A 22,242-nucleotide genomic window follows, 5' to 3' on the forward strand; every position below is an offset into this window, starting at 1 on the left:
GTCTGAGGGTGTGTCTAGGAGTCTGCATTCTTTATGGACTCCAGGTATTCTCACACGCACATGTCTGAGAACCACAGGCCTGGGAGTATTTTTCTCAGTAGTCACTTGAGCAGTCAACCTTCCTTTCTCCCCCCAAAGATCCAACAGACTTGATAAGTCATGACCAAGTCTCTTAAAAAGAGGATATATGAGGTGGGGCAGCAGCGTTCCAGCACCAATCTTCTTGGTGGCCTCATGGAGCAGCCAAGTTCCACAGTGGCTAGGAGGATGACATGCGTGCATATTATGGAGTCAAACCTGGCACCCTCATAGGAGGTGACATGCAGGGAAGGCTCTTCTGGGGCCTTGCTGAGCCCAGGAGAAGGAAATGTTTCCTTTGAGCTCTTGAGCTCTTTTTTTTTTAATCTCTTACGTGTTGTGTTAGCTGTGCACTGTGTATTTTGCCACATATAAAAATTGTCATGCCAGGTGTGGTAACTCACACCTGTAATCCCAGCACTCGAGCGGTCCGGAGGGACAGAGGCAAGAGAATCACAGTCAGTTTGAGGTCAGCATGGGCAACATAGTAAGTTCTGGACCAGCCTGGGTATGCAGAATGAGACCTTGTTTCAAACAATAGCAACAGAATTCATGGGCACCTACATAGATAGGCCCTTTGTGTGTTTAAAAGCAATGAGTAAAATATTTGACCAAATATGGGATATTAGCATGAAAGGAAAAGAGCTGTGTATGTTCCTGGTTGTGTTCTCCCGTTTTCTGAGAATGTCTGCAGCATTGGAAGGGGCTGAGAGAAGCTAGCAGGACGCTGGCTGACAGCACTCCAGTCCTGTGTCCCCGTGTTCTTGGAATGTATTAAATCCAGGTTGGAGTAGCTGCCTTAGGACCTTGACCCACAACAGCTCTTAAATTCCAATGGTACAGCCAAAGACCAAGGCTTAAAATGTGTTCACAGCGCTCAGGCAGTGCGTGGTGTAGACACAGATCCCTCCCTGTTTCTGTCCCTCTTCACACCTGAACATCACATCCTGAATTCCTGATTATCAGTGAGAGAAAGAGCAGTTCCTTAACACATCCTGGCCATAGTGGTGGTCTTTCTTTTCTGAGAAAAGTAGACAATGGACTGCTCCCAGATACAATTGCCCTGAAGGGGTGGGGAGATATATGGCTTTGTAGAGATTCCTTGAGAATTCTGTTAAGTCAAAACTAAGCATTTCAACAAAGAAATAAAAAACCTGGGACTGGAGAGATGCCTCAGTAGTTAAGAACACTGACTATTCTTGCAGAAGACCTGGGTTCGAATCCCAGCACCCACATGGCGGCAAACAGCTGTCCGTAACTCCAGTTCCAGGGGATCCAACAGCCTCTTCTGTCCTCTGCGGGCATTGCATGACACAGGTGCACTTACCTACATGTAGGTAATACATGCATACACATAAAATAAAAATAATAAAACAAAAACTAAGTAAACAAAAATAAAAACCACAGTAAGGAAGGACATGATCTTTTTAGTAAAAAGAAAATTGTCAGGCAGAATACTTTAGTATGTTACCCTATCCCCTTAACTGTCTCAGAATAGTAGAGCAATATAGTTTTTGAGTTTTTATATGTGTATATCCAAGATCCCCAATTTAAAATATATAATTGAGAATGAAGAAATTTGGGGAGTTTCAAGTCTCATATATGCTTATATTCGTCTTACATCTGATTATTAAATCACTGTGAATTATCCCTGATTATCATAATACATATTGGCATAGTTCTTTAAGCTTAAAAGTACTTTTGCATATATTAACATGTGAAATGCATAAAACATATTACTATTCCTGTTATCAAAATATTCAGGCATAACTTACAAATACTGGCCAAACAGTCCTCCTGGGCAGCTGCCCACGAAACCTTCCCTCTGTCTATTAATTGTGCTGGCCGCCACTCCTCACCGACTCTGAGTCAGAGGAAGGACGTGCACTTTCATGCACGGGCCCTTCTTTCCACACCAGTGTTACTTTTATCCTCCTCTTCTAAAGAGGGTGCTTCTGAGTGTCCAGGCTCCCTAATTCCTGTCTTGTTAGGCCCTGGAGGGAAAGCTGCAGGAGAGCAGTGCACTGCCTTGAACAAGGCAGCCTTCTGGTGTGGTGTCTCTCAGCTGCTTTTTTGAGGTTTCACACATTCACAAAAATAACACATTTTTCGCTGATCCCAGTAGATTCTTCTCCGCAGCTGCATCACTTGAAAAAGCTTTTTGTTCCAGTTCTTAAAGTCTAAGTATTGAAAGTAATTTGAAAAAAAGAAAAACATCTCAATTATGATTTGCGTGTGTTGTGATGACTTTAAGGGCTGACTGGGCTGCAAATGGGCTTATGAAAACCCAGCCAGTGTGCCTGTGGAAAACAGGATTTCGGAGCCTGATATTGAGTGTGCCTATGTAAACTCCAGGGCACGTGGTGGGGTCGGCTTTTTTGGCAGGACCTATGGTCTCAACCTGCAGTGAAGCTAACGATATTAGCAAATTAGCACCATGGTGCGTGCCAGCTAATTCACCAGAGCCTACTCATTCTCTCACTGCTGTAATTAAAACTAATTATTTTCTAAAACATAGTAATACATGAATATGTGCAATAATCGTTCTGCAGAGTATTTTTTAAGCTTTTTTCTTTTTCCTTTTTGTGGCACGTTGTGCTCCATGTGTCCGCCTGGCTGAGCCTGCACCAGCCTCTGCAGGGTCTGAAGCAAGTCCTGCTCATGAGACCTAAAGTTTCTTTGACTTGTCAGGGAGTGATTTCAGATCGCTCCCTCAGTTTCCCCAATTCTCTCTATTCTTCATACTTCTGTCTAGTGTCTCACTTTTTAAAAAAATATTATTTTTATGTGTATGCGTGTATTGCCTGCATGTAGGTAAGTGCACCTGTGTTGTGCAATGTCCTGGAGGACAGAAGAGTCTGTCATAACTCCTTGGAACTGGAGTTATGGACAGTTGTTAGCTGCCATTGTGGGTGCTGGGATTCAAACCTGGGTCTTCTGCAAGAACAACCAGTGTCCTTAACCTCTGAGCCATCTTTCCAGCCCCTAATGTCTAACTTGTAGCCTCTGCAGGCACAGGGCTGTGCAGATGCTTTACAGTGGGGTTCTGGGGAAATTCAGCTTTTATTCCCTGCATAACTACACTGGTTCCCCACTGTGGCCGCCTTCCTTTGAAAAGAAATTGAAACCCCTATTTTTCACCTGAGCATGTCTGTCTGTATCTACAGGAAGTGTGTATGAGTCAGTTGTTCCCTGAACCTTTATCCAGGGCCTCGATGGGGCTGGCTGCATTTCTCAGACTGGAACTGGGAAGTATGGGTTTCCTCTGGAGCCACTGTGGGTGGAGGCGAGTGAGCGAGTGCAGGCTCTGCCACCTAAAGGAACACCAACCCCATTGTAGACCCGTTACAAGCTCCCAAGTCATCTGGGCAATGTCCTTCTTTTATTGTATATTAGACCATGTGACGTAGGGAAGATTTTTTTTTCAAAGATCAGTAATTTTGCAAACATAGATTGTTTGAATTGAGGAGGTTAGAGAACCCATTGCTTCCAGTGCCTCATGAGCAATTCACACATTCGCCCTATTCCCACTTGTTGCCTACTCTGTTAAGACTGTGGTACTGTAGAATGTACATACATATACACTGTATTTGGGGTCATCTCAAAGTGTGGTCGTGTCAACTGTCAGGTATTACTGTGCCCCATGTGTCACTCAACAGCTCGAGTGGGCAGGAACACCATGGTACATCCTGTGTATAATCCTGACTCTTTCTCCTATTTTCGATTAGCATCTATGGGTCTTGCAGATATGATGTCTCCTGGTGAATCCAAACTGTCCATGCCTCTTAAAGCAGATGGCAAAGAAGAAGGCGCTGCTCAGCCAGAGAGCAAGTCAAAGGTACTTCCTCGCTGCACCCGATGGGCACTGCCTGGCTCTGGCTGTCCTCTGTGGTGCTTTGATGCTGTCCTCACTTGGTGTCTTCTCTCTGCATGTCTTCGTCCTGTGCCACGCTTCTGCCATCTTCTTTTCTCTTCCACCCCCTCCATGGTGTGGATCCAAAAGTTGCTAGTTCTTAAGGTGGGGCGGGGGGGACAAGACCCACCTAAGAGATGCTGTTGGGGTGGGGAGAAGCAAGGGGTCTTGCCTGCCTTTGCTACTTGCAGCCCTTTTCTCTGCCTTCAGAATAGAGCTTCCTGTTTTGGCCTTCTCAGCAACAGCATACTTAATATCTTGCTTTCCTGCCTTATTTCATAAGTAGGTGAACAGCTCTTGTTTTTGTTTTCCATGTCTTTCATAAGGGGTAACCAATGCTTCGTGTTCTATGTAAGCTTGAAGCGTGTGTGTGTGTGTGTGTGTGTGTGTGTGCGCGCGCGTGTGTGTGTGTGTGTGTGTACATGTCTTTATGTATGTCTTTGTGCATATAGTCTGTTAACTGAGTGTGCTTTTACTGCTTTTAATAAAGTTTTCCCTACCTTTGTCATTTTTTTTATTCCTCTACCACAGGATAGCTACAGCGCTCAGGGTATTTCTCAGCCCCCAACCCCAGGCAACCTGCCAGTCCCCTCCCCCATGTCCCCCAGCTCTGCTAGCATCTCCTCCTTCCATGGAGATGAGAGTGATAGCATCAGCAGCCCAGGCTGGCCAAAGACTCCATCAAGCCCTGTAAGTGGCTCTGGGTGTTTCTCCACTTTCTTGTTCTTTGTGGGGTTTTGGTTAATTAGTGATGTTTTACTGCTTGCCTGTTGATTTGCTTTATAAGACTTTTCTTCACTGTTGATCTATGAAAAGCTTTCTTTATCAATAACTGCATTGGTAACAAGATGAGTAGTGTGGTATGCATCACAGATGGTCTTGGGCAGAGGCTGCTGTTCTGGTGAAGATGCACCTCACACAGTGTGCTGAGCTGTTGGGCCCAGGCTCCTCCACAGGGGGTCGCTGTGCACCCCAGAGGGATTCTGTAACACAAGCTATGTCTCCATTTATGTGGAAACTGAGAGCAGCCATGAACTAAATGACACATTTGACTCCTGGTTAAACTTTCTCGTATCTAAAACATTATTTCAAAACTATCTACTTCAAATAAATGCATATTACAATCTGGGTGCAGTTTAGCATAACATCAGCCCTGTTTGGTTTGCAAATTGTATGTCTGAAATTGACCAAAAAGTTATAGAAATGTTAGTGCATGTGAATTTTTAGACTAAATACGTACCTGCTCTGGGGCCAGCTCAGGGAGAAAAACGGTGTTCTGTGCAATACCTTGGTAACTGAAGTGTCGGTTTCCATAGGATAGTAAATAACAGCGATGCCGATGTACATAGCAGGAAATGTTTTAGCCTTGATGTTCTTTTGGCCATCAAGTTGAACCTTTATTTTCTTCTAAAAAAAAAATTCTGTATCATTAATAAAAAGAGTAATGTGTTACAGTGACCTTTATTTTACATTTATATAGGGAATCACAAGATCTTCTTTCAAAAACTTAACATGCAATTAGTTGCCAAGAAGGCTTAATTAGCACACTAATTTCCGTAAGACAATGTATTGAAGAACCCAGCTCAGGAAAAGTGGGGTGGGCAGGGAGAAGACCCTGGCTGTGCAGGATCTGGCAATCTAGTCAAAACCCAAAAAGAGCCTACTCTTAATTGCCCATTCACCAGGTTAGCTGTAGAGCCTGGCTGGTTGAAGAGCTGCTCACTGTGGCAAATGTTTGCAAAACTCTGTGATAACCAGCATTTTCCTTTTTCCAGAGCAAAGGCGGGTGCTCTGGGCTCTCCCCTTCCCAAAGATGTGTTTTGATTTTTCACACCCAGGATGTGAAGTGAAGTGCTTTCAGGTGGGGGAGCAGAACCAGAGCAGGGAGAGTACAGGTCCCCCATCCTTGTGCTGTCTGCGTTGTCTCAGAAGGCAGCCAATAGTGTGGGGTTTTCCCACACCCACCCTGGGTGATTTGTCTTTCCTCTCCTCTCCCCTCCTCTCCCCTCCTCTCCCCTCCCCTCCCCTCCCCTTTTGTCTCCCCTCCCTTCTTGTCTCCCCTCTCCCCTCCCCTTCCCTTTCCTCCCCTCTCCCCTCCCTTCCCGTCTCCCATCTGCCCTCCCCTCCCCTCTTCTTTCCCTTTTCTTTCTAATGAGAAAAAACATATGAGTTAGTAATGCTAAGGGAATGGGGAAAAGTCAAATCCATTTGTAGAAGCATTTGTATATTGGCTCAGAGGTGGAAAATAATAATCTTTGAAACAATAGTTTATTGAAGACCACGTAGACTGTGTCATGTGGTTAAGTGCATATGCTGCCCTCCCCTCCCCTCTTCTTTCCCTTTTCTTTCTAATGAGAAAAAACATATGAGTTAGTAATGCTAAGGGAATGGGGAAAAGTCAAATCCATTTGTAGAAGCATTTGTATATTGGCTCAGAGGTGGAAAATAATAATCTTTGAAACAATAGTTTATTGAAGACCACGTAGACTGTGTCATGTGGTTAAGTGCATATGGTGGCTTGGAATTACAGATGACTACAGTAGGTGCTATGTTCTGATTTCCTGCTTGGCTTGTCTCTATCCAGCCAGGCCTGTTGAAAATACCTTCAAAATCCTCCTTTCTAGCTGGGTGCAGTGACACATGCCTAAAATCCCAGATTTGTGAGACTGAAGCAGAAGGATCATGTTTGAATCTAGCCTGGACTACAAGACCCTTCTTCAAAAAAAATCCTATTATTTCTTTAAAAGAAAAGCAAAGTGTTGACCTCATTTTTTGATAATATGATTACTCTAGAAATTGAGTATTTTTCATTTTTCTAAATACATCATGACTTCCTATACCATAAACTGTTTTATGTTTAAGAATTCACAAGCAATCTTCTGGCTCCAGTTCTAAGAAATGATGAGGGGGACTGTGTTTGCCAAGTGGAAAGTGCTAAGCTCTTGCTGTGTACTGAGAAAATAGCTACTTTTCTGAATGAGCTTGTAATTCAGACGGGCTGGAAGGAGAGCACATGAAGGGCCTCCACAGTGAAGGACCTCATGCTATCACAGCTATAGCCGTGCGACTCAGGAATATTTCACTGCCTTCTGAGATACCACTTCAATTTGTGCTTGAAATTGCTCTTAATAGTGTCCCTCATAAAGCTTTTCCAACAGCCTGCACCGGGGAAGGTAATAAAGCTACCATGCTTGCTTTGACAGTATTCTGTGGACCAACATTGTTTTGTTAGAAAACATTCTAAAATAAAAATAAACATTTGTCCATACACACGCACATACACATAGTACCAAGCATATGGTAAAGGCTGCTGAAATGTAAATCCGCCTCAAAGGCTTGAGGAAAATGTATGTTTAAGCTTAATTAAACTGTATGCAAGGAAAACATTTGTGGCACCATAAGAACGCCTTGCTGTAATTTTTCAGCAACTGAAATAAAAATTTTTTATTTTCTCCCCAACAGTGTTAGGACAGTAGGATGCAATCTTTGCAACACTATGGCAGGACTGAGTCGTCCTGAAGGGCTAGCTCACTGTCATAGCAGTCTCATAAAGACCTTCTTCATAGGGCCCTCCTGGCTGTGTCTAGGAAGGAGGAACGGATGTGGTGAGAGTACATGCTCCCTGCTGGGCCTTGTCCCTCTCAGCAGGTCCTTATTCTCAGTTCATCCCCTTCTGGCAGTGATTTTGCTCTTGAGCAAGCCTTGGGCTGGGAGATGTCAGGTGTTAGTGGTGAGCACCTGACTTTCTCAGCTGAGTCTCACTGATGGCCTCCATTTATGTTCACTTCACACCTTGCGCTTTCAAATCCTATGAATAGAATATTTGAATCAGCTGTTAATTCTTATTTGCGTGTAGTCATACTTTTTATGCCTTTTTTTTTAACACTTGAACATTCATAGAGCACAGACCTATCTAAGATCAGCGTGCAGGACATGATGCTGAGCGTGTTGAATCAGAATCAAGATAAGCTTGAAGTCTAGGTAGAAAAGTAGCCCTCAGACAGGTCCCCTGCAGAACATAGCTGTATGTACTCTGTCAAAACTGCTACAAAGGAACAATCTAGCAAGTGATGGATTAAAACTGAGGACTGGTTTAGACTAGGCAGCAGGCCTCCTGAAGGATTATCACACTGTCAGACCTGATGGTTTCAGTTAAATGAGATGCTTTTTCCTGCAAGATAGCACTATAAAAATAATGCTTTGGGGAAGATACTAAAATGATCAAAAACTGTTATCTTTGGGGCTGAAGAGATGGCTCATTGATTAAGAGTGCTTACTGCTCTTGCCAAGGACCCAGGTTCCCAGCACACACATCAGGCAGTTCATAGCCACCTATAATTCCAGCTTCAGAGGATCCAGTGCACCTTCACACATGTGCACATACACACACAGAGATGCACACACGTACACATAATTAAAAGTAAAATAAATCTTTATAAAAAACCATCCATCACATTTACCTAATTAGAAGAGAATACATTACAGTAGCACAAGTTAAAAGTGACAAAATGTAAATCTATGTATGCAAACTAAATTAGCATCTTCGGCCTGGTCCAGGTTTTAAGAATCTTTTCAAAAACAGAGCAAACATTTCCACGTTGTTAGTCTGCTTATGATTAAACCATCCTCAGATCCATTTCCAGTCTCAGCATTAGAGTGTACTGGCCAGAAGTGATAGGTGCATCTCAACCTTACCTTGTCAGAGCTGTTCAAGGAACTAAATTAAAATGATGGCTTCAAAATGGAACCTTGGGGCTGGAGAGATGGCGCAGTGGTTAGGAACACTGACTATTCTTGCAGAAGACCCAGGTTTGAATCCCAGCACCCACATGGCAGGTAACAACTGTCCATAACTCCAGTTCCAAGGGATCCAACAGCCTCTTCTGTACTCCGTGGGCATTTCACGACATGGGTGCACTTACCTACATGTAGGCATAACACTCATACACATAAAATAAAAATAATAAATAAAATATTTTTTTAAAAAATGGTACCTCAGGCGCAGGAGAGATGGCTCAGTGGTTAAGAGTACTGATTGTTCTTGCAGAGAACCTGGGTTCAATTCCCAGCACCCACATGGCAGCTAACAACCATCTGTAACTCCAGTTCCAGGGAATCTGACGCCCTCTTCTGACCTGTGGGCACTGCACAACATGGTTGCACTTACACACGTGCAGGCAATATACTCATACGTATAAAATAAAAATAATAAACTGAAAATTTAAATAATGGAGCCTCAAGCCTTGTTTCCCAGTTTTTCACAAGAGAAATGAATCTTCTTTATGTTTCTCTGATTATAGCGGATAATGCTTTTTTCCTTGTGTTATTATTTCATAATTTCTCTTTATTTTTTTAGGTAGGGTCTCACTGTATAGAGCAGGCTAGCTTTGAACTCAGAGATCTGCCTGCCTCTGCCTCCTGAGTGCTGAGATTAAAGGTGTAAACCACCACACCCAGCTTATAATTTCATTTTTGAGAAACACGGGACCCACTTTTTAGAATCCTTTCTAAAGGAAACAGCTCACTGCCAGCATCTGTGAGTGGCTGTCCTGCTGACAGCGGCCAGGCTTTTCTGCAGGGTTGTCAGGGTGGTGTAAACTGTCATTGCTACCAGCAGTTTCTCTCCCGGTCAAATGGATCTGTAAGATTTCCTCTAGAAAATAAAGTGTGAAAGCTTATCATTTGGCTATATGATATTTTTCATGATCAGTTTATATAATATATATGTCAACTCTAAAAGATCACACTTTTTAAATTTGCCATTCTTTTTAAAAATTATATTAACCATATCACACCCCACACTCACACCCCTGCCCATCAATACTGAGAACTAAACTTAGAACTTCCCCCACACACAAAATTACTCTGTCCCCAGCATTTTCCCACTTTATTTTCTTTTATTTTGAGATGGGATTGGTATGCTACCCAGTCTAACCTTGAACTTGGGCTCCTCCTGGCTCAGCCTTCTACCTGCTTGGGATCACAGGCCTGCAACATCGGGTCCAGCCCACCCATTTTCCTGCACAGATTTTTGTGCCTCAGCAATTCTAAAGCTAAAGGCTTAACATTGCAGACAAAATGGCTTTGGAAAATGGCCTGTTAGAGCAAAAGCTGCCGTTTGACAGGCATGGAGTCTGGATTCCAGAGCAGGAAGCAACTCTGAAGGAATCGTCTAATAGCCGCTTGCCCAGACAGGGAAGCCGGGGAAATCTTATGTAGAGAAAGCTGACTGTCAGGTGCCAGAGCTTTGGCTGGCCACTGCCCTACAGACTCCCAACACTTGGCGCCACACCCAGTGACTGGTGTCTGACTCACTGTGCGTTCTTCAGCAAGCACTAGGTCCATTCTGCCACATGATTCAGTTTTCGTAAGGACACATTTGAATCATTCTGCTTTTGACAAGAAAAAAATAGGAGCACACTGGGGACCTAGGAGGTCACATGGGAAATTCTTACCGGCTGTAGGCTCTCTGAGCTACTACACTCTTGTTCAAAAGGACATGAGACTTCACTGGGCTCTGGCCTTCTGGGAATCAATGCTTCTATCAGTGTTTCCTTTAGGTTGGTTAAGTTTTTAGAGTTTGGGCCCTTTTATTTAAAGTCAAAGTATATTCTTAATTAAGAAAATGTGTGCTTCATGCCTGAACTAGTAGCCTCGTTCCTAACTGTTGTGTAATGTCAGTAGATTTAAACATTTTTGTCAGCTCATTGCTCTTTTCTTGCCTTTTTCCTTCTGCTCCCCAACCCCCACCCATTGCCACATACTCCTGGCACTAGAAGTCCAGTTCATCCACGACCACCGGGGAGAAGATCACTAAAGTATATGAGCTGGGGAATGAGCCAGAGAGAAAGCTGTGGGTCGACCGGTACCTGACTTTCATGGAAGAGAGGGGCTCCCCTGTATGCAGTCTGCCGGCAGTGGGCAAGAAGCCCCTGGACCTGTTCCGACTTTATGTCTGCGTCAAAGAGATTGGAGGTTTGGCACAGGTGAGACACAGAAAGTAGACAGGCCCTTGCAGAAGCCTTTGAATATATGGACTCAGGTTGGGGTGTGTTGTCACATAGTTAAAGCTAAGCCTGTAGGAAGGTCACCTTCCTGGGACATGCCTTTTTGTAGAAGTGGGAGAGCTTGGAGGCCCCCGGCTTTGCCCCCACTTCAGTGCGACCTCAGTTTCCTCATCTATGTACCAGACAGTTAGATTTTTCTTCAGGTTCCCTGACAGCTCCAGAATTCTCTGGAATCTGCCACAAATTCATAGTAAATATTCTAGAAATGTTTTGGAGATGACTAAATTCATGAGGTGGATCAGATAGAGGTCAAATTTACTATTTCTTTCTATCCAAAGCAATTTATAAAGGAACTTCAAAGCTGGACATAGTGGTACATACCTATAATCTCAGTACTTGCGAGGTAGAGACAGGAAGATCAGGAGCCCAAGACCAGCCTTAGCTACATGAGACCGTGGCGGGGGGAGGTGCAGGGAGGCTGACTCTTGCTCTTACTGTTGAAACCATGCCCATAGCTTCTAGACAGCCACGGGACCAGTGTTGTGGTATTCCCTAGGGGTGGGACATAGAGGCACCAGGGTGCAGAATTCAAGGCATTGCTCATTTTTTGGTTGTACAAGTGCAGACCACTACATGGTGACCCTCAGAGTGAGTCTCCCCTAAATCTTGTGTCTTAGCACCTTGTTCACCCCATCATTTTTGGTAAGGAGTCTAGTTGGAGTGGACATGTCCTGTAGGGTTCAAGCATGTGATCTAATACCTCACCATGGGCTTTTTCTCTCAGTACTCTTGCAAGGTACAGGGTCACCAACCCAAATTATTGATGAGGAAACTCTGTGAGCAAAGTACAGTAACATGGTGGCCTAGGCACGCTGGCAGATAAGTGAGAACCAGGCCTTCTGATTTCAAACGTGAACTCTTCCTGTCTCAAAACGATTTATTGTTCCTGCTGTGAGTAGGAGTTGTCTAAAGAGCTCTTAAAGGCTATCTGTCTGGGTCCCCACCACAAATCAATGACATGGAACTTGTTGGGTCCCCAGTGGTCTAATAGGCAGAATGAGGCAACCAACACACCCCCAAAGTTAGAGCTTACTATCGCAGGACAAATCTTCTCATCCCCCCAGTGTCACTTAAGGCTGCCATGTTCAATGCTGTGACTCTGGGGGTTACAGCAGAGGCCTTTGTTCTTGGCCATCCCTTTTGGAGCCTGCCCTTCTACAGGGGAACTACAGCCTATGGATCCATTAGAACTTCGTTCTAGGCTCTGAATAACCCATGTCAAATTATGGAATAGACCCCATATCACAGGTGAGGGCATGACCTCGGACCTCTTGTGCTCCCTATCCCTACATCCCCTACTCCTCCCACTTTGCCTCTGGTCTCCCCTGAGCTAGGCTCTTCTGCTGAGACTTAAGAATCACCAAGACTGAAATACAACCAAAATCTTCTCATCAGGCTGTGTATGTAGCTCTTGTCTGACTGCCCAACACACCCATGTGCATGCACAAATTATATCTGCAAACAGGTAGCTTCGCTGGCGTGGCTAGTGTGGCCAGAACACCTGTGGGAGGCGGTGTTGCTCATGCCATGGTGCTTCCTGCTGAGCAGGTGCGGTGCCCTAGACAGATGAACACAAAGCCTGGTGCCTTGGGCGGCCCACAGCACAACTTGCAATCTCTGAAGCCGCTATGGCCTGCTGTTTACACCTTTGTGTTAATGCCAGAGCATTTCCCAGAGCAGTCAATGGTGTGTTTATTGTGACTGTTCAGCACTAAGTAAATGCATGTCAAGAGCCTTGTGCCAAAGTTTGAATCCAGAAATTCGTTACTCCACAACCCTTGCATGCTACTCAGCACAGCACACGTCAGAAGGCACAGACTTGCTCCAGTTATTTGTGGCTCTTCATGTTTCATTGGTGAGTTTAACCTTTCATAACCTGTACCCAGGTGGGGATGGAAAGGTTGGAATAGTTCCCCACTTCTTCCCACCCCAAACCCAGTATACACCCCCACCCTTTTTTACAGCGCTGGTGTCTTCAGCTTTAGGTAGGAAGTCCCACAGGACACAAATCTGTGTCCCGGCCACTGAGCTGCTGGCCAAACAGTGCAGCCAGGGAGCCATAGCCCTGCACCAGGGGCCACCCGTGTCTATCCCAAAGACGCCTACAGAGACAGGACCGTGTGCTGCTGTGCCCAGGACTACAGGCTGACACTGGGAGCTGGTGGCTGTTGAACATTTTTTTTTCCTCTCAGAGCTCAAACATTGAAACTGCAAACAGTGCTGCTACTCCGTTAGTTTTTAGATGCCCCTGTCTCTTAGTTAAGAGATCAGGTGAGGGTGACTGCGAGCAGGGGTCCATTTGTTCCAAGGTCTGGGAATCCAAAAGATCCTGTACAAGGCTCCAGGAGACAGAGCAGGCAGAAGACCCCGGCCAGCGGGCTTTTACATAGCCATCAGCAGGTTCCTTAATGGTTTTATAACTGTAAATGCTGTCTGCGCTCTGCTGAGTGGGAGTAATGAACATTAGTTAAAAGAGGCAAATGAAAAAAGTAAACCAAGACACTAAGTGCTTTTTTTATCTCCTGGTTTTAAACAAGCCACTTTGCTGCAAACCAACAATCCTGCGGGGGGTTTCGGGTTTTTTTTTTTTTTAACCCTAGGTTAATAAAAACAAAAAGTGGCGTGAGCTGGCAACCAACCTAAACGTTGGTACTTCAAGCAGTGCGGCAAGCTCCCTGAAAAAGCAGTATATTCAGTACCTGTTTGCCTTCGAGTGCAAGATCGAGCGTGGGGAGGAGCCCCCTCCAGAAGTCTTCAGCACAGGGGACACGAAGAAGCAGCCCAAGCTCCAGCCGCCGTCTCCTGGTAAGTGGCAGTTCTGCGAGGAAGGCCACGGTGGGTGTGGTGCTGGATGGCCCTGGTGGCCATGGTGCTGGAAGGCCATGGTGGGCTTGGTGCTGGAACCCTGACAGCTTTGCAAGCAGACCGTGAATCAGCTAGAGCTCCAGACCTGAGAAAGGAAGACTGTTCCTTTCATCTGGCCTGACCTTGGCATGCTTTAGGAAAGAAAGACTAAAGTATGAGATACCCGCTCAGCACTTTGAAGACATCATTCTTTATCCTCCCCTGTTCAGTCATTACATACCTGGGAATCCTGGGCTGTAGACTTTTGTTTCTTATACACGAATTGTACAATATTCCATCTTATGCACAGGAAGTAAACTCCCACATTAACCCATTCTGAAATATCGCACTCCTGAGCGATGCAACCCACACCCCAGGTCTAGTTAGCTCATGCCACCTCTGCAGTCAAGGCTACTCAAATTTACACTTTAGAAAAAAGAAATTTGGACTTAGATCTTGATGCTCCCTACCCAGCAAATTCTCACCTGAAGGGAATCTCTGTCAGTGCCACAGTGAAGGTTGGCAGTGGCCTGGCCAGCTTCAGGCCCAGGCTTGTCGGCGGTGGGGCTCCCTCTGCCAGGGCAGGCCAGACCAGATGTAACACAGGTCTCTCCCTGCCACACCAATCTATTAGATGCCTGTCATTCTTTGCAGATCTCCTTCTGGCCTTGTTTTCCCTGTTAGGCTTTCAGCTGTGAAATTACCAAATCCTGTATGCTGGCAAACCCAGTGTTACAGATGGAAAAATGGGTCTCCTCCTTTGTTGTGAGTGGTGACCTCACTCAGGCAAATCCCACCATTCTCTTGCTGGTTATGTCAGAGGTCACATCTAAGCCCAGTGACCTTCAGTACTTGGCAGCAGTATTCTGGCCTGCTGTACAAGGGAAGAAGCTATGGGCACTGCCCAGTCACATAGCCTGAACCAAAGCTAACTGACAGCCCATGTTTCTGAGCATGTGTGGAATGCTAGGCAATTTCTGCATGCTTATCACTTTCTCTTGCTTCAGCCCTGGATATAGCTGCTATGAACCCAAACCACACATTGGGAGGGGGCGGGGGTGAGGCCTATTTGGAGATGTCTGACCCTAGATTGTTCTGTGAACCTACCAGTGCCTTAGCATAGTTGGAAATGACTTTTTTTTTTTTTAATAAAAGTCTACGTTTTCTTTTTTTTTTTTTTTTTGTGTATGAGTGTATTGCCTGCAAGTATGTGAGTACACCCGTGTCGTGCAGTGCCACGGAGGTCAGAAGAGGGCTTCAGATTCCCCTGGAACTGGAGTTAAGGACGGTTCGTAGCCGCCATGTGGGTGCTGGGAATCGAACCCGGGTTCTCTTCAAGAGCAGTCAGTGCTCTTAACCGCTGAGCCATCTCTCCAGCCCCGGAAATGACTTTTTAAACAGGCCAAGTATTTATACCTAGAAGCCAGAGAAAGAATTCTGTTCCCTTATAGTGATTTCCTTTGGCCGCTGCCTGTATGGCAGAGCTGCTAAGGTTGCCAGTCAAGGGGTCGCAGACATTTAGGCCCAGGTGTACTGGCCTGACTATCCCTAGATTTGGCTCTGCAGGTTCCAAGGATAAAGAGAAACCCTCCGCCCTAGCCCTACCCTTAAAGATCCCAAAGCTTCACCATTCAGAGTGCAACTGAGCGCTGGAAAATCTAATTTTAAAAATCACACAACACTACATTCAGTTCGCAGAGTGAAAGAAGCTGCCTATGAGCAGCTCTGAAAGTATTTTTCCAAAATAAAAACCCAGTGGGGTGCAGGAACCAAAGCAGTGATGTCTGCAAAGATCTAAAGATGTATTTTATTCATCAGGAAAGAACTTGTGTCCCTGAATGGTCTGCACTTGTGTGTGGAGAATAGCTCTCCCAGCACGCCTCAGCCTTGGTAACAGGAAGCCCTGCCGAGGTACAGATCCTCCAGAAAGTAGAGACCTGTTCCCTGAACAGCCGGCGCTTTCCTTTCCCTGTTTAAAACCACTGCCTTTATGCAGCACTATCATCTTAACCGCACAAAGGAGCTTGGCTTGCACACACACACTTCTTGGTCTAGATGGAGCCTGGGTCCTGCTGTGACACATGGGTGGTGGAGGCAAAACTTTCTTGTTTTCACTGTGAAGTCACTGGCCTCCCAGAGAACAACCTGCAGAGTACTCTGGACCCCACAGGAGCCCAGCCTAGGGAATGATGAGCCAGCAGTGTCCCTGTAGTCCAAAGCTACACCTGTCACCCCTGTGCATGTATCAGGTGTCCTCCCTGGACACCTGACCAGCTCCAGGACCTTCGTTTAGGTTTGTTGAAGGAAGATACAATGTTCCTGTACGGAGATGTTTTCTGTACCATGGTCTCTTTTAAAGCATAACTATTAAAAACTGATTTTCGGTTAAAGAAAACTTCTTACCAGCACATGCAGGCAAACTAAACCAAAAAATTGCTAAGGAGCATTCTAGATTATTCTCCCCAGTCTTCACTGAATCAAGGGAGATCCTAAATTATGTGCCCTGTGTTTGAGAGGATTCCAAGCCATGGGTCTCCAGGCAGTTTTGATTTAGTATGACTTTATGGGTCTAAACTGATTCAGTCAAGCCCTGGAGGTACAGCCCCCTTCCCCTCTGCAGCTGCATCCCACAAGCACCCTGGGTAGCCAGGCTCGCCCGATGAGATGAACCTGGACAGGACCCTGGGGCATAGTCTGCATCTCTACTGAACTTAAGAGGTTGGTGGAGTTGTTTAGTCAACAACAGCAGGAACTGCCAACCCAAGTGGCCCTGGCAGACTTGGGGAAGACAGAGCCGAGGGGACAGCTGGGAAGAGTGGCACCAGGTCAGACAAGGAAACTCCACATTCAGTTAGTGAGTCTGCCACCTGAAGCCCATCCATCTTTGCTGGCAAGGAGCTGACTGCCTTTCTATTATTAGCTGACAGGTGATGTCACAAAACCTGTCATGGATCCAACTAGGGAATCCTCAGAGGAAGATAAATGAGAAAGGGGCTCAGGTATAAACAAAGGTGCCCTCTGGTTGACCTCTACTCACTAGACCTGGGACACATCAGCTGTTCTTCCCACTCAGTTCCCCCAACACCTCCCCACCCCCCCCACCCCCCAGATCTAGGGCACCAGGGTCGCGCTGTGTAAATTATCTTCCCAGCCAGGAGCCTGGCTGTTCCCTTCTGAAGTGTGTGAATGTACTTAACCTTCAGTAACCTTTCCATTGTTTACTTTAGATATACATTTGTAGCTTCCTGCCAAAGGTGGGGATGGCTTAGAGAACTAGCCAGCCTCCTGTTAACAGAGTTGCAGGAGGCTGCTTTCTCTTTTTCTTTCCCCCTGAAAGGAAAAGAAAATCTCTGGCAAGAAAGAATTTTTCAATTTTTTTATATTCCCTATAAAGTGAATACTTTGTAAATAAGGGTCATTCTGAAATTGCAGTCTGTGAGCCATGTTTCCAAGGATGCTATGCAGACTGAGTGGAGTCAGCGCGACTCAAGAAGCCAATCTTTTCTCCTCTGCAGCTCTCTGGAGCCAATTGGTCTGGTGGATGGTCTGTGTATATTATAAAATGCTACCTTACCACAGTCTACCTTTTAAATATGAATTTCTAGAGTTTTAATCAAAATGTGTTTATAAGCAGACAGTAGTCAGCTTTTCTTAAATACCTGTGTGTCGATAGTATTCTTGCATACTTGAAGGCTTCCCTGAGTCTGCCTGAGTTCCTCATACTGGGGTGGACAGCACAACAGTGCACAGTGTATGGGCAGCCACTCAGGCCAAGGTGGTCAGGTAGCCCTGGTCTAGCTGGAAACACCTGTGCTTAGCAGAGGCTTTCTATTTCTGAGCCCTTCACTAAATACTCTGTAGTCTAGGAACTGTTTAGCCTCTGTTCACAGAGAGGTAAAGTGGGAGCTGGGGTGGCCTTGAACACTTAACAGGAAAGCAGATCTAATGTAAAATGTCAGTTCCCAGTGATGACAACTCTGAGTGTGCTGTGCAGACCCATGAGGGAGTGGCTATTGTTTTTCTTGACCATTTGCTACACTTATGTGTCCACATGTAGAAAAGAGCCCAGGTATAACAGGCACCTAATCCATCCAGTAAGGATTGTTTTAACCAATAAATGATACCAGCCTCTACCTGTTGAACATCCCACATGACAGAGACTAGGACACATGGCAAAGCAGGAGCTCTTGAAATATTTTGTTGTTCTTGTAAGGCAAGGTTAATTTTTTTCAAAAGAATCCTTGAGTTTTTAAGAAAAATACTTCTGAGCACTGTTATTCTAAGGTAACTATTGTTGAAGTAAAACTCTCAGAACTCTGATAGCAACATTGAAGAATTCCAGGTCAGTGTGAATCTGTAGGATCACTTTCCAGCTGTAAACAATTCTCACTGCTAAAGAACCAGAACTGAATTTTCTAATTTTTTTCTAAAGCAGCATAATATATCCATCAAATTGATATACCAAAAATTTTCAGTCCATTTTCCTATATTTACATTTAGAATATCTGTGGTATAGACAACACTGAATTAAACATTTTTCTGCCTGAAGCCCTTCTCTTTATTAGATTTTTTTTCCTTGGGGTAAATACCCATGAAAGCAGTTACCCAGTCAAAACATGTATGTTTTATGACTCACAAGTGAAGAATGTTTCCAAATAGTTTATTCAGAAAACTCTTTACTGGGGACTGAGGGTCTCGCTCGGTGGCACAGCACCTGCCGTGCTTATGCACGGCCCTGTCCTCCATCCCTAGCTCTCTTGTTTTTTCTCTCGCCAAAATAGCAGAACAACTAACTTTACTGCATTATCAGCAGTGCACATTGTTACTGTTTCTAATAGTGTCTCATTCTTTTTTTTAAGTTTTTTTTATTTAATAACCACATGATTAGAAGAAGCATTCATTACAACTTTAACATATTCAGTAACAATTTCCAGAGCAAGGATACATCTCTTTCAAAAGTGGCTGTAAATTTTTAGGTTCACTGTTGAATTAATACAGTTATACAATATTGAACTCAATATAAACCCTGTAAGACATAAAATTGAATGAGTTTTTACCCTTTAAAGAAGATCTCCATTTCATTTTAAAATATGCTGTTCCCTACATTTTTAATGTTACTAACACTTAGATGTTTGCACATGTGTCTTTAATCTCTATGTATCTGATGATTACTGGTCAGTCAGTTACATTGTGTCTCATTCTTAATTCTTTCCCTTTGCAGCTAACTCGGGATCCTTGCAAGGCCCGCAGACCCCGCAGTCGACTGGCAGCAATTCAATGGCAGAGGTTCCAGGGGACCTGAAGCCTCCGACCCCAGCCTCCACCCCGCACGGACAGATGACACCCATGCAGGGAGGAAGGTATGAGCCATGCAGGGTCAAGTTCGTTTTGGGTTTGGGGTTTTTTTGTTTGTTTGGTTGGTTGGTTGGTTTTGTTTTTGTTTGGGGTAAACTTAAGAGAAAGGAAAATGGTGTTCCCTGTAAATGTTTATTACTGTTAGTTTTATTCATGTAATTGATTTGGGGCAGTTTTGCTTTTACGTATTTCAGGATTGGTTTGTCTTCGGAATTCAGCATTCAGAGGTACTGCTGCTGCTGTGTCAGTAAGCTTTTGTTTTTTGCAATTCCTCAGAAGCAGTACAATCAGTGTGCACGATCCATTCTCAGATGTGAGCGACTCATCATATCCCAAACGGAACTCCATGACTCCCAACACCCCGTACCAGCAGGGCATGAGCATGCCAGACATGATGGGCAGGATGCCGTATGAACCCAACAAGGACCCCTTCGGCGGAATGAGAAAAGGTGCATCCATGGGCATTTGCCTTTTCGTTTGGGAGGGGAGTGCCTGCTTCCCAGGAACACTCAGCTCCATTCCTTGCTTTAACCTGTAAACTTGGGGAAAGTATTCAGCTTCTCTGTCTCACCTGCTCCTTGTAGACATGGGGGCAGTAGCACCTGCTTAAAAGGGTTGTGAGGATTGAGTCCTTGCACACGGAGCCTGTAGAGGAATGGCAGTGCCTGTGATGAGATGGTACCTGCTGCAGCATAGCAAGCATGTTGTTAGTATGAACTGGGCATGGTGCTAGGTGCTAAGTGGTATACTAGTAAATCATACACAGTCCCTCAAGGAATTAACAGGCAAAAAGTAATAATAAATTGAGACCCAAAGTGTAAAGGTCATGGCTGGTAGAAGAAAGCAGTGAAAGGGTAAGGATGAAAATAGCTGTGAGATTGGGAGGGCTTGGGGGAAGAGGGGGCTGGGTCAGAAGGAAGAGATGTCAGCAGTCCACTGAGGCCTAAGGAGTGGGGAGGAGGGATCCTCAGTAGGAGGTTGCTGGGCCTGTTTCAGGAGGTGGTAGTTGCCCGGATACAGCAAGCACAGAGCACACAGGCTGAAGGCATCAGCTGCTGAGGGCCCAGGCCCATTGACCAAACAGCACATTGATGAGTTTGAGGTTTTCACCAGCGAAGAAATGTTTCACGGGGATAAGACATGCATTAAATTTCTTTTTCATAAAAGTAAATAACTGACCGTCTGTGGGACATGGTTTGGAAGAGGAAAGAGTAGAACTGTGGGGCTGTAGTGACAGTTGGGCAAGGGATGCCAGGCTGGGTCAGAGAGCAGTCATGGAGAGAAGCCTGCTATACATGCTTTGGAAGGGGAGTAACGTGGGGCCTGTTGGAAGGCTCTGGGACTGGCTGTCCATGGCGGACTGGCAAAGAGACAGAATGGAGGGGAACTCCGTCTCTTGAGGATATGTGGAGATGGCAAGTTGTAGGCTCATGTCTGGAGTTGGGCCAAGGTTGGCCTTAGGTGTATGTGTAACTGCACCTATGCAACTGATGAGCTCAGGGAGTGGGGAACTGTCAGTGGACACTGGGAACACCAGGGTGGGGGTTTTCCTTCATGCTGACCAACCCTAAGGTGGAGTCCCTGTCAAGGCAGTGTACACCAGCAGCAAGTGGAAACCAGGGAGTTTGTATTTTCGTATTCACCCCAGTGCATGTGGGTCCTGTCAAAGCAAAGCCTATTAGCAGTATTTTTTAATACAGAAGAGGAGCTGGAGAGATGGCTCAGCAGCTAGGAGCACTGGCTACTCTTCCCAAGACAGGTTCAGTTCCCAGCACCCACACAGCTGCTAAAAACCATCTGTAACTCTAATTCCAGGGAAGCTGATGCCTTCTTCTGACCTCCAAGGACATTGTACAACACAGGTGTATTTATGTGCATGCATGGAAAACAGTCATACACATGAAATAAAAATAAATACTGTTTTTCAAATGCAGAAGAGGAACTGGAAAGATGACTCAATGGTGAAGAGCACTGGCTGTTCTTGCTGAGGACCTAAGTTCAAATCCTAGCACCCACATAGCAGCTAACAACCATCCATAACTCCAGTTCCAGGGGTTCTGATGCCTCTCTTCTGACCTCCGCAGGCATTGCATGACAAGGGTGCCTTCACATGCAGGCAGGCAATACACTCGTATACATAAAATAAAAATATTAAATATAGAAGACATTGCAAACGGCATTTTGTAGAAGTGGTTTTTCTGAGCTCCTTTAAGGCTGGTAGCATTAGCACTTCTGTGCTTAGATGTTGGGATGCACGAGTTTCCTGATACCCAGGACTGGGGAAAAGCATGAGGTCCAAATTTGCTTTTTGGTTTTTGTTTTTTGAGACAGGCTCTCCCAGTAGCCCCAGCTGACCTAGAACTCACTACATGAACCAGGCTGGCCTCATCTAACAGAGGTCCACCTGGCATGGGCCACCGCACCTGCCCAGACTTCGTATTGATGAGTATTTCAGACTGAAGAAGAACTCAGAATGTTTGATCTTGGGCATGTGCTAGTAGACAAGTTAGGTTTATGTTTCAAATAAAATATTTCAGATAACAATTACATAAAACAAAATAATCTATAATTTTTCCTTTGAAGAGATTCAAGGCTACTTATTCCATGTAAAGGTTTTATAGATCACACTGTAAACATATATGCATAATTACATGATATAATGTGCCAAGTGATCGATGCCCTAGTATATTTTAGCTCACACACTGCCTCAAAGCATTGGTTTATCTATTACTGAATTAAAACAGAACCAGTCCACAGAAAATAGTTTCTTACAACTCTAACTCTTGTTAATAAAATTTTCCAGTTTTTTGGGGGGTGGAGGGTGGTTATATGTATGAGTGTATTGCCTGCATGTATGTAAGTGCACCAGTGTCTGAGGAGGTCAGAAAAGGGCTTCAAATCTCTTGGAAATAGAGTTACAAATGGTTGTTAGCCACCATGTGGGTGCTGGGAACTGAACCTGGGTCCTCAGTAGCCAGTATTTTT

General features: G+C 45.0%; 1 protein-coding gene across 6 annotated transcripts in view; it reads left to right on the top strand.

The window, feature by feature from the left end:
• Arid1b (AT-rich interaction domain 1B) overlaps positions 1-22,242 on the top strand; it is a 417,231-nt gene that overhangs the window by 374,942 nt on the left and 20,047 nt on the right. For 5 of the 6 annotated variants that reach the window (XM_029566701.1, XM_029566705.1, XM_029566703.1 and 2 more), the window contains 6 exons: positions 3,807-3,916; positions 4,523-4,681; positions 10,768-10,977; positions 13,659-13,863; positions 19,124-19,262; positions 19,534-19,706. In XM_029566701.1, the coding sequence (XP_029422561.1) occupies positions 3,807-3,916; positions 4,523-4,681; positions 10,768-10,977; positions 13,659-13,863; positions 19,124-19,262; positions 19,534-19,706 (996 nt within the window). The remainder of the gene's footprint in view (positions 1-3,806; positions 3,917-4,522; positions 4,682-10,767; positions 10,978-13,658; positions 13,864-19,123; positions 19,263-19,533; positions 19,707-22,242) is intronic. The other variant, XM_029566702.1, reaches the window with a different exon arrangement.

This window comes from Nannospalax galili, unplaced genomic scaffold (genome assembly GCF_000622305.1).
Source record: "Nannospalax galili isolate Female #2095 unplaced genomic scaffold, S.galili_v1.0 scaffold211, whole genome shotgun sequence".
Taxonomy (NCBI): domain Eukaryota; kingdom Metazoa; phylum Chordata; class Mammalia; order Rodentia; family Spalacidae; genus Nannospalax; species Nannospalax galili.